At 33.1% G+C, this 12,583-nt stretch overlaps 1 protein-coding gene across 1 annotated transcript; it reads left to right on the top strand.

Moving 5' to 3' along the window:
* The first annotated feature begins 6,083 nt into the window (after nt 1-6,083).
* Nucleotides 6,084-6,836, top strand: LOC149143956 (thylakoid lumenal 15.0 kDa protein 2, chloroplastic-like). Its single transcript, XM_089452001.1, has one exon. It carries the CDS (start codon nt 6,084-6,086, stop codon nt 6,834-6,836), a length of 753 nt encoding a protein of 250 aa, XP_089308127.1.
* The last annotated feature ends 5,747 nt before the right edge of the window (nt 6,837-12,583 follow it).

Raw genomic sequence — 12,583 nt, 5'->3', positions numbered from 1 at the left:
GATAAATACCATGGGTAGATGAATACCATGGGTGGATGCCACTTTCCATTCACATCATTCCTCCCTCCTTAAGAAGCAATGGTCTCCATTGCGTGAAGTTCCCTTGTGAGAAGCCTTTATTGAATATAAAGAGCCACTGAAGAGAAGAGTTTTGTGTGGTTAACTCATAACCATGATGAACGAAGATCCGAAGATAGAGATTACCTGTAATATTTGTGACGAACTGTGACACTAACAATGTACGACCTAAAAAATGGACTTCGATGAAGCGTGGGTTTGTGGATGACCTATAACCATGAAAAATGAATATCCGAGGATAGAGATACTCTGTAATTCTTGTGACCAACTGTGACACTAACAATGTACGACCTAACAAATGGACTTCGATGAAGCGTGGGTTTATGGATGACCTAACAAATGACCTCGAAGACAAGGGTTTTGTGTGGTTGACCCATAACTTTGGGTTTGTGGGTGACCCATAACTATGATGCTTGTCAATCTACTTGGTAAAAGTATGGTGACTTGTTTGGTAGATTCTCCTATCCAATGAGATGTTGTAAAGACTTCTTTCACATTTTTGTTTTTCTAGCAATAGACCTCTTGCTGCAACTTTGTTGATAACTTTTGCTACAACTGATGAAATCAAATTACGTCAATGACCCATTTGAGGTATTGAAGATATATTTCCATTAACATAAGGAACTTGAAATTTTATGACCTATGGAGTGAGAAAATGATTCCTGAAACTCATGGTACGCATGACCATGTAACGATCTAGACATATGTAACTTCAATTGCTAACATCTCTCAAACCGGGAAAGGAAATCAAATTCTGTAAAAAACCCATTTGAGCTAACAAAAAATCCTTTAAAATTAGATTTTTTTAACATTCTAAAATGCTTTGTGGAGGTCGTGGAACTTGCATGCATATTTTTGAAGTTTGTTGCTCACCCTCATTCCCATGGAGTTGTAACCTGCTCTGATAGCACTGATCAGGATCTTGGGGGAAGACCCCCAAGATCTGAAAAATTGAAATGATAGAAAAAGATGAGAACATACAGTAAACAAAACCAAAAAGAAATTTTTTATTAAAATAGAGAATAACTGTAAAATCTACATTGTGGTGGACAATTTGTCCTTTTACAAAATACAACTTGTTACTTATAGCATTTTTTAGTTACAATAACACAGGTAAATTCCATGGGTGGGTAAATACCATGGGTGAATGAATACCATGGGTGGATGCCACTTAATACCATGGGTAAATTCCATGGCTAGATAAATACCATGGGTGGATGAATACCATGGTTTGATGCCCTTACAATACCATGGGTGGATGTCACTTACAATACCATGGATAAATTCCATGGGTGGATGCCACTTTACATTCAGATCAACTCTACAATTACTTTTTGTGAACTATATGTGAAGCTTGTGACTTTATTCAAAGTGTAATTTCCCACATTAAACTAGCTACTTTCTTGCAACTTTTATTAAGGTGTAATTTCCCACATTTGTAATTTGAATGCAATGGGAATGATTAAGAGTTGTCACAAAAGTTGGATGGGGAAATTACATAATTAAATGACACATGGGAAAATTATATAATTAGATGACACATTTGGATAATGGGAGGGAGTGTTTTCATTGAATGTGGAGGAAGGAACTCTACACATTAACAATGATATCCCCCATTTTTCCATCAATTGGAAGGTTGGCTTGAGAATGATTAATATGGTGGACATGAAAAAAGGAAAGAAAGAAATAGAGGAGAATTACGATAGAAGAGAGGAGATATGAAGGATGACCAAAGACAATTTGGCATACAAATGAAGGGAGCCCATCTATCAATGTCAAATAATGTTCTTGGAGTCCCAAACCATCTAAGAATGATGAGGGGGTGAGACCAACTTGAGTCCTAGGTACAAAGAATATGTTTCCATTTGGTTGTTGGTGGTTGTTCCTAGGTTCTAGGAAAATGATAATGTGATGTTTTCTCCTTGATCAAAGAACACCCCCCTTGCACCTATCACCTTGATTAATAAAAAGTTAATTATTTGATAAAATTTTAAAAACAAATATTATATAAAAAATTACTATACTATAATATAGTAAAAATATTATTATTTCATGTTATTTTAATTTTTTATTTATAATTTCTGAGAGTGTGACTCAAGGATGCTAACTCAAGGAAACTAATGGTTGAACCATTAAAAGATAAATGAAGATATACAAAATTTCTATATCTTTAATGTATTATCTGAAGTCCAAAAAATTATAGATTATGGTGAAACTAAGAAATAGATAATAAAACCTTCGGTTAGCTCAGTTGGTTGAGTCCTTATCGTTGGTGACACCTCTGCTATTGAGAGGTCACATGTTCAATTCTCTCGACACTTTCGGTGTTAGGTTCCATGTTGAGCTCACAAGAAGTGATCATTTAGGGTTGATCTTTCTGGTACAAATATTTCGTGGATATAACAGTCACTGATCTTTGGGGATTGTGAACCACATATAAGAGAATATTATTTATGATTAAAATTCAAACATTCTTTTTAATATGAATATATATATATTTCGTGGATATAACAGTCACTGATCTTTGGGGATTTTGAACCACATATAAGAGAATATTATTTATGATTAAAATTCAAACATTATTTTTAATATGAATATATATATATATATATAAATGTGACATGTCAACTTGAATTGAAGTATTGAAGGAATTATACATCTCCCTAGTACTATGGTTTTAAAAACACTTTATTTTTATGGAATAATATTTTGTTATTTTATTTTCAAGTTCTTTATATTTGTAGACATTAAAATATTATGACTAATATTGAAACATTTATTTTGTTATTAATAATTTTTAAATATAATGTGCCAGTTCTAAGTTAGCATAAAATAAATTATACATATCCCTCATATGAAGGTTAAGAAACAATATGGTCCAATAATCATGCATTAAATGCTCAATAGGTTGGGATATATGTAGTTTGATATGCACCCTGATATACAACATTCAGATCCAATGGGGTATGTCCTAACCTATATCACATTTGGTGCACTACTAAGAGGTACATATTGCTTGTAAAAACAATATCTATGCACAACTACCTAATTAGGCAATTAAAAGACACACAAAAATAATTATATATATAGATATATATATATATATATATATATATATATATATAATATATATATATATATATATATATATATATATATATATATATATATAACGCTAATCTCTCTCAAACTAACCTTTGTTTATAATTATGTATTGTGTATGTTTATGATTTCTAGGTAATAGAGTAAACTTCTTACTTTATAGATACTTCAAGTTTATTCTATTAAACATATATAATTATAAAGATGTCATTAGGATAATGACTTAATTAGCCAATTATAAGACACACACACACACACACTATATATATATATATATCCTTTATTGTAACTCTAATATCTCTCGGACCAACCTAAAACCTCCTTACTTGTTTATAATTATGTATTGTGTATGTTTATGATTGCTAGGTAATGGAGTAAACTTCTTACTTGATATATATTTGAAGCTTATTCTATTAAATACATATAATTATAAAGATGTCTTTAGGATAGTGAGAGATGCTAGGGTTGATTTGTTAGAAAAGAAACTAGGCTACTTTTGGATAAAGTTTTTTGATTGTAAAAACTAAAAGTAAAGTGACAACAAAGTTGTTCATTGCTAACAAAAAACCATATGGCTTGGAAAAGATAACAAAGTGAGGCTCCTATGTTGATGGAATTGTTGAGACGCTGATAAGGTTGTCCTTGGAGCATCCAACAATCTTTGAAAGAAGGATGCCTTAATGTTTTTTCGCTAGCTAGGCACAACGGGTGATAAGCAGGTACCTCTGCGTCTCTGTTTTATTCAAACATTGCTTGAGCTCAAGTCTATCCACTTCTAGAGAGAGAAGAGTGAGGGCCACAAAAGTTTTAGTGTTCCAATACAATGCTAGGGTCCTAAAGAATTTAATATCCCAGGTTCAACTAGTTTCGAGATCTAGGACAAACTTTTTGACCATGAGATCAATCTCCTCATCTAAGCGATAAGCCCCTTCTACTTTGACATCATCATTCAAAGCCTTAAACTTTTGTTCGATGGTCGGTGAGAAAGAGTAGTGGAAGGCCATTGGTACAACCTGTGTTGCCAATTCTACTTTGGTTTGGTTAGCCACATATTTTCCATGATGGGTTGAACAAGGGGCCATGGAAATTAGAGAGTAAGAGACAGAGAAGAAGAGGACAATGATGGAGTTCGCTGCAAAGAAAAAAAATTGGAAATGTCAGTCATGGGGACAAGAGTGGGGGATTGGAAATGTCAGTCATGAGGACAAGAGTGGGGGGCTCAAAAATGTCATTGGACAACAATGGAGATAGAGCCAAAGATTCCCCGTATACAATGAATTGATGACACTGTCTTCCATCTTTATTATCGTTGCTTCCCAATTCATCACGCCAAAAACTCAGCCCTATACTATACAAAATTTCATCCCGCACTTGCAGTAAATGAGTGAAGGTGGCATCTAGATCCGCATAAAGTAGAGCATGTTCATGACAACATGTGTTTGCTTGTTATAATGGTTCATCTCCCAAATATACAATTAATCTCATCAACCCTTATATTAACCAATACTAAAAAAAATCATAAAAATTATAAATTTAATGATATAGAAAATATTACAATTTACCTCTATTACAAATTAAAAATTAATTAACATTAATGGAGATAAATCTAAATCAATATTGGAATTTTTATTGTATTATATTTATTGCTTTATATTTATAATTAGACTGAAGGTTCTTTGTTTAATTTAAATTATATTTTTATTTAAAATAATATTAAAGTTTAGTAATATTAGTAATAATTTCTCTTTTGGAAAGAATTTTCTTTACTTACCATCGTAAATTATATTATATTATACTTTTTATATTATCCCATACACATATAGGTATATAGAGAAAAAAAAGAAAAAACACCAACCACACACCTTAGCAGCCATCAACCATTAATCGAAGGTAAAAGTTAAGTAAACTTGTTTATAATGTATGAATGGTGTAGAAGTTTTCACAGACACCATCCACAGAAACGCTGTCTGACCATTCAATATAAGGGAAGTATACATGGTTTTTGTAGTTGGTCAAGCCCAGAAGCATTCGTTAAATTTTGCCGAATCGAGGGAAAGCACCTAACCTAGCTTGTTCGGTAACCTCTGGATAGAAAGGATTTATCCACCTCTCCCCGAGCTCCATTCAGGAGGTGGAGGGTTAATCCGCTGGATCGGAAGGAGTTTGCTTCGACCAAGGAAAGAAAGGAATGGTACGCAAGATCCCAAAAGAAATAACTGGAATCTGAAACGCAGCATCTAGAATATGAGATGAGTAGCATTATACCTGCCCTTCCTCCTCTGAAACGCAGCATCTGAATTGACGGCTCTTAAAAAACACCCGCTTGAGTGAGCTCGCCCTGGCAGATCAATTCTGTGAGTGAGTTATACTCATCCTTCCGGACAGGAAACACATATGGCACTAAGTGACTAGGATAGAAACCCCCTACTACAGAGATAGGGTGCGGCTCCAGCCACTCCTCCCGCTGCCTTTCGAGCTGACTGATGTCTACGAATAACCGCCCCGCAACCATCAAGAGCATTCTGAGTCTTTCTCCACCCCCAGTTAAAATGCCACTCAGTTCCTGCTGCGTTATCTCTTTTAAGTCATTCTCTTTCCTCTCCATTTTCAATTACAAGCCCACCTTCAATCGCATAAAACACTCATACTCTGTCAGTCAATGTACACCCGATTCAATAACCCACAACTTCAACCCCTTTCAGATCACCTTCAAAAACCTGGGTATTTCTCAGTTGATATATGCACAGCACAAAAACAACATTTTCAACAACATTTTCAAGGATGTGGGTAAGCAAACTCTGTCAATGGCATCCATGCTCTTGTTCACCTTTCTGATTCAGCAAGTGCAGTTGACACCATCTTTAGCAATTACCCAAATCCTGAACTCAGACTTTCAATCCAACATGGCCTCAAAAGAGCCAGAAGCAATAAAAGTCCCAGACCTTCAGCTACCCAACAACTTCACCAATGTTATTGACATAGCCAGGGTCTTATCTCCAGCCCAAGCAGTGAAGATTTCACAAGAGTTGCAGGCTTTGGAAGACAAGTCAGAGTGGAAAATGAGAATCCTTACAAGGTCTGGGCCATCCCCATCTCCTTCAGATAAATCCTTCAGGGACCTATGGCGCCCTGATGACAGGACTGTGATTATAGTAGAGGACATCTCTTCCCCAAACATCTTGAATTTCGGCACAGGATTAACAGTGGGTTCCAGGCTTCCTCGTCAATTCTTCGGTGAGCTGCAGTCCAGGTATGGGAATCAGTTTTTTGTATCGGAAGAGGGCTATCAAGCAGCCCTTTTGAATACAATTGATGCCATCAAGCAATGCATTGTTAGGGAAGAGGGATGCAATAACGTGCCTGGTTTGACAGATGACCTGTACTTTTTAACTCTTGCGACATCCATTGCTGGGGGTTGTGTGTTTGGGTTTGCTGCTCGGCTTAGCCCTCAGGGCAGAGTGGAGGGTTCATGGCAGTGGGTTGTTCTTCTTTCTCCTCTGTGGCTATTGTTATTTGCTTCGTTTGGGATACTTCCAATTGTGGGGAGAACTTCGGATTGGGAGCCTTTGGTAAAGAACAGCTTAGGGTTTTTAGGAGCAGCTGCTGCTTTTTATCTGACACCCATCTTTGGAAAATCACCTATTGAGAAAAAATGATCTAACTCTGATATGAAAGTCTGGGAATTTTTTATTTTACAAAAGTTCAGGACTCAAATGCAACTCAGGTCAGGTTTATTAGTATCCTCAGGAGGGTTGCAATGGCTGCTTATAATTTTTTTCAATGTAGCCTTATGTTAAGGGTTGTCCCTGTGGCATATCAGAGTGATCATGGAAGACTGCATCGATTAATGGGTCTCCTTCACATATCCACCATGCTCTGCAGTGAGATGGAATTGGTTCTCATTGCTGTAATTGACCCTGTGTTTCTCTCGCCAAAACAATACTGTAATTAGCTGTAAAGTTCTCAAGTCTGACATTCTCTGTGCTTAGCAGCCCTGTTATTCTGTTATTCTGGTTTTAGTTACATTCAGCAGAGGATAAATTACGTTTTGATTTGTGTAAAATAAACCTTTTATTGCAGGCATTATATTGTTTTTGATTTCAGGATTTTTTTCTTTTCTCATGAATTTATGTTGTTCATTGATCCGGAGTGCTAATGATTTTGCTAAGGGCTTGCCTCCATCAATCATGAAGATGCATTTAGAGGAATTTTTTATGGAGCGTTAGAACATAGCAGAAATGGAATAGTATATGCTCTGTTATCAGGTGCATAAATTATATATATGCATTGTATTCTTCTCAGGTTACTACTCATAAGAGTCATATGTCCAAATTGTATTGAACAAATTTCATAGGGTACGTTGGTGCATTCAACAGTATTCCTGCAATATTTATTTTGCAGTTTAGCTATGAAGAGTAGCTTGTCCTGTTGGAACAGTGAAACCAGGAAGAAAGTAAATGAAAACGAAGCAAACACAGAAAATTGAAGCTTTTTTCCCTATACCATCAATATTCTCCATGTCTCTGACCACTATATCTTATTTGCACCGTTTCATAAATGTAGTTCAGAAGTGCAAACATAAATTTAAGGACATTTTATAATTATATGTAAATAATTTTTAGTTTTGATTTATAAATTTTATACCATGATTTATAACAGTTTATATTTTGTAATTTGATGATGATTTATAATAGTTTACATTTTATAATTGGATGAAAATGATGGTTTATAATTGTTTATAAAATAATTAATGAATAAATAGATTGTTAAGATACATTTTATGTTATAATCACAAATTAAAACTTATAAATAATCCCACTGCCTTACCTTGGAAAAATAAATCCTTTATAGGGTAACTACTATAACTTAAACTATTCCAAGGTTACTATGAACACTGATCTTGGGCCAAATAGTATCTTATAGAGTACTGTGAAAACACACTTCCCAAGATCCTTATCCATCTGGACAAAAGCTTTTGCATTTTTTTAATAGTTGATGAAGCACTTTAGGCCAGTGCTGTCATTTAGTTCTATGTCTTTCACCTGCTGCATAAATAACATTACATTTAGTTCTATGTCTTGCACTCGCTGCATAAACAACCTTACATATACTGGAAAAAATAAATTGATATATACTTTAGTTCAGGAAGAACTTTAATAACTTATTCTTACCTACCATAACAATTAATATTAAAACGCATTAATTTTATATATAAAACAAACTTTTTAATCCCTAACATTTTTAATAGCTCTCACATATACAATAATTGTATCGAAAAAATAGTTTATTCCAAAAAATAGTTTATTTTGGAATAGAGTTTTTAAATTTTTATTATTTAAAAAATAAAAATGAATGGATGATTTAGATTTAATAATCTGATAATATTTTTCATTTTATAGACAATTTGGTGAATGAAATCTAGAATTTTCAAATAATGTTTTTGTTTCAAAACTTATGTAGTGTGTTTGTTACAAATTTTCAGCATTACATAAATGAAATGAGTGACAATTTAAATTAAATGAATGATAAATTGAATGACACAAGTCTATCAATGTTTATCCATTTAATTTATATCTCTATGCTAGTGAATATTGAAGTAGGTTAGCTTTAAATATGATAACAATGTCTTTCTTCAATTTGTTTTGCTTGGAAGTAATTTTGATATATATATATATATATATATATATATGCCATTTTTCTTTTTAAAGGAGGTATTTTAACAATATCTTAATTTTGATCTTCTTCCTTTAATAATCAAAATGCCATGTGGAAGTACACAACCATGTTTTCATCACTTAAGGGAAACAAGATATTTGAAATTTTAACATTTTGAGACATGAAACGTGTTATGCACTTATCTTAAACCTATCTCATGCTATAAGGGAACCTAGCTGACCCTTGTTAGAACTTTATATAACCTTATATGGCATATAATATCTATCCTCAAGTTTCTCCATCCTTTTATTTTTGAGAGATTTCTACTTATATGGTTGTAGCCTTAGGAATACCTCCCACTTTTCAAACTTGTGTTGATTACAATGTTGACCCTATTGAGACTTTATCCTATATTGGACCAATTTGAGATTCTCATTTAGTTACTTCAATATTTGTTGGCTTTCTGTAGTTCCCTCTCTAGTGACTAGATTTGATATTGGCTTAACCGTGATATAGCCTTATGGAACGTAAATTATTCTTTGAGGACCTCAGGTCGAGGATCCAACTATTTTTACTATTGTTATTAGTGGATGTGATGTACCCAATTAATGTTATTAATGGTTATGATGACGATTGTGATGTACCTAACTGATGATTTTGTGTAATGATGATGATGATTTTATTATATGCTGCCATGTTTACATATTTTGAGGATCAACTTTGGATTCCATTTAGCAATTATGTGATGATTATGTTTTAATGTTATTCTAATATATGCAATTGTATCAATGACTAACTTCATGACAATATGTTATTGATGGTTACTTGAATGTGGTAGGAGACCACCTAGATGCACATGCATAGTATGGGTCAACAACCTCTGGTTTGATTTGCTTTTTTACTATTGATACTAGAATTCAAGTTTTAACTAACATTTTTCTATGGTTACTAATGTCATGATAGTGATTGCATGTATATGTTAGTTTCTTGGCTAAATGACTCACACATGACTCATGAGTGCTGGAGTTGTATAGGACAAATGGATTTTCATGGTAGGGATGGAACAACATCCTTGATTCTACCTGCTAGCACTCTCGGCATGACTTGGGTTGGAGGGTATTAAGATGCCTTTGCCTTTAAGCTCACGATGCCACGAGGGTAGACCCTAGATTGGATTTCTTATGAGGATTATTGAGGGGCATGCATCAAGGAAAATTCCTTAATACCCAACACCATTAGTTTCACAACAAAGGGTGACACAAGAGATGATAGTGGTCTTCATCATCGTGCCCTATTTTTCCACTTAGTTATGGATCCCTGAAGGGCAAAAAATGTGACACCCTTGAAATTTCAAAAAAAGGTTCTTGAAGGACATGACTAACTTTGCACCCTTAACATCAGAAAAAAATGGATGGTAAATGATGGTTCACACTTGCAATGATAAACACAAACACATAATGAAAGTAAAAGGGTTTTGAGGGAAACTTAATTAAAATTTAAGCTTTGGGAAAGGGAGAAAAATTAACTTAATAAGTGATCCTACCATCCTTACCTTTGAAATATATATATATATATATATATATATATATATATCTATATATATATATATATATATATATATATATATATATATATATATATATATATAAAAGTTATTCTAAAAACAATGAAAAAGATGGGACATAAAATCAAAAAAGAAATACTAATCCAATAACAATTTACTCTCATTAAGAAAGGGGGCTGTGCATGAAATTACAAAATAACAATTTAAAGATATGAGAAAATGAAATTCATGAGAGATCCTCTACGTGGCAAGAGCATAACACAAAATCTCCAACTATGGTTTTAACTTGGCAAAAATCAAGGAGTAGTTTGGGGACACAATTTGAGACCTATTTGTTGACTTAATAAACACAAAATATGGGGTATAAATTAGGATCAAGGGACAACTAGGAGATTAAATATGGAAGCATGTGTGGATGAAGGAAAATATATTTTTTAATAAGGAATTAAGAAAATAATTTCATGAGAGCTTTGGTGAGGCGATGACACATGAATAGATGAATAACTAAAATATTGGAATAAAGAAAACAATTATTTTTGCATGAGGTGCCAAGTGTCACTATTGAAATTTTCTATAAAAGAGGGGGCAAGTTAGTGAGAAAGGGACTTTTTGAACACCCTACTATTGGATTAATATCCTAATGACATTGTGTACTTAGAGTAACTATCAATATTTGTGGTGATTTTAGTGAAAATGGAGGTCATGTTAGTGGAAACCTCTTGATCCTGAAGAATCTTCTACATTTGCTAGCATTTTCACCTTCCGTATAACCCCTTCACAACCTAGGGGTCTTAGGGGAAGAACAATACCCAATGAGCATGTAGGAACTTTTCCTAAGTAAGCAATTTACAAAGAAATTTAAAACACAAAATAAATAACACACAAATGATTCATACACATGATGATATACAAAAAGATTTTTATCAACAAAAATAAGTTATGCATTCCAAGTTAATGAGTTACAAAAATAATAAAAAAAGGGGGATTCTCATTTTACTTTAAATCATCTTTTGAATAATGAAAACCAACATAAATAAATATACAAAAAGTTCTAGATACATATATCCACAACCAAGGAATTTTCACCTACATATCATTTCCTTAATCTTTACATTTCGATAACTTACTACAAACAAAAATTATCATTTAGGGGAGTTTTTTTTAAAACCATTGATATTGTGCACCAAGGGAATGGAACTTGAACTCAAATCAGTTGATTCCTTGCACTCTTTTGATGCAATCTTTATATACATGTGGAGATTCTGCGTCTTCACTAAATGTTTTTGACTCACCAGTTAACCTCTCAGCCTACTCTTTGCGTACTCTTCTTTCCCATGGATCCTTGAGCTGAAATGGGGCTGTATGGAAGAAGAAAAACACTGACAAGTGGAGGAGAAAATTTCAGCTATAGGGTTTCCCACCCAAAGAACCTCCGCTTCCACCAAACTCACTATAGAATTTAGTAGTCACTCTAAATACACAATAACATTATGATAATCATCCAACAATAGGGAAAAGAAAGTGTCCCATTTCTCACAACTTTCTCCTTATTTTATAGAATGTTTCAATGATAAAACTTGTCACTTCATGTAAAAATAATTGCTTTCATTAACTCAATAATTTGTTAATTCATTTATCCATGTGTCAGTCTCTCACCAAATCTCTCTTAAAATTATTTACTTAATTTCTTATTAAAAATGTTCTTTTTCCTCACCCACAAATGTTGTCCTATTTTTTCTCCTGGTTGTCCCTTGATCCCAATTTCTACTCCTATTTTGTGTTCATTAACTTAAGTCAACAAGTAGGTCTTAGTTTTCCTCAAGTTGAAATCCTAGATTGAGATATTTGTGTTATGCTCTTGCCACATGGATATATATATATATATATATATCTATATATATATATATATATATATATATATTTAGATTACTATTCTTGAATTTCATTCCCAACCTTATTTTCTTAATCGCTGTAAATTATCATTGGATTAATATTTCTAAATTAATTCTATGTCCCCTTTTCTCTTTGTCATTATAACAACTTATATATTTATGAGTTATTTAAATAAACATTATATATTTAAGGCTTTTCAAAAGTGAGGAGGGAAAGATTACTTACTTGGTTCAATTTTTTTATAATACTACCTAATTTCCCTTTCCCTAAGGTTTTCTTTTGATTTAATTA

The sequence above is a fragment of the Pinus tabuliformis genome, chromosome X (genome assembly GCF_031772625.1).
Source record: "Pinus tabuliformis cultivar Carrire ecotype Pingquan chromosome X, CPIR1, whole genome shotgun sequence".
In the NCBI taxonomy this organism is placed as follows: Eukaryota; Viridiplantae; Streptophyta; class Pinopsida; order Pinales; family Pinaceae; genus Pinus; species Pinus tabuliformis.
This window is presented reverse-complemented; position numbering and strand designations above follow the sequence as displayed.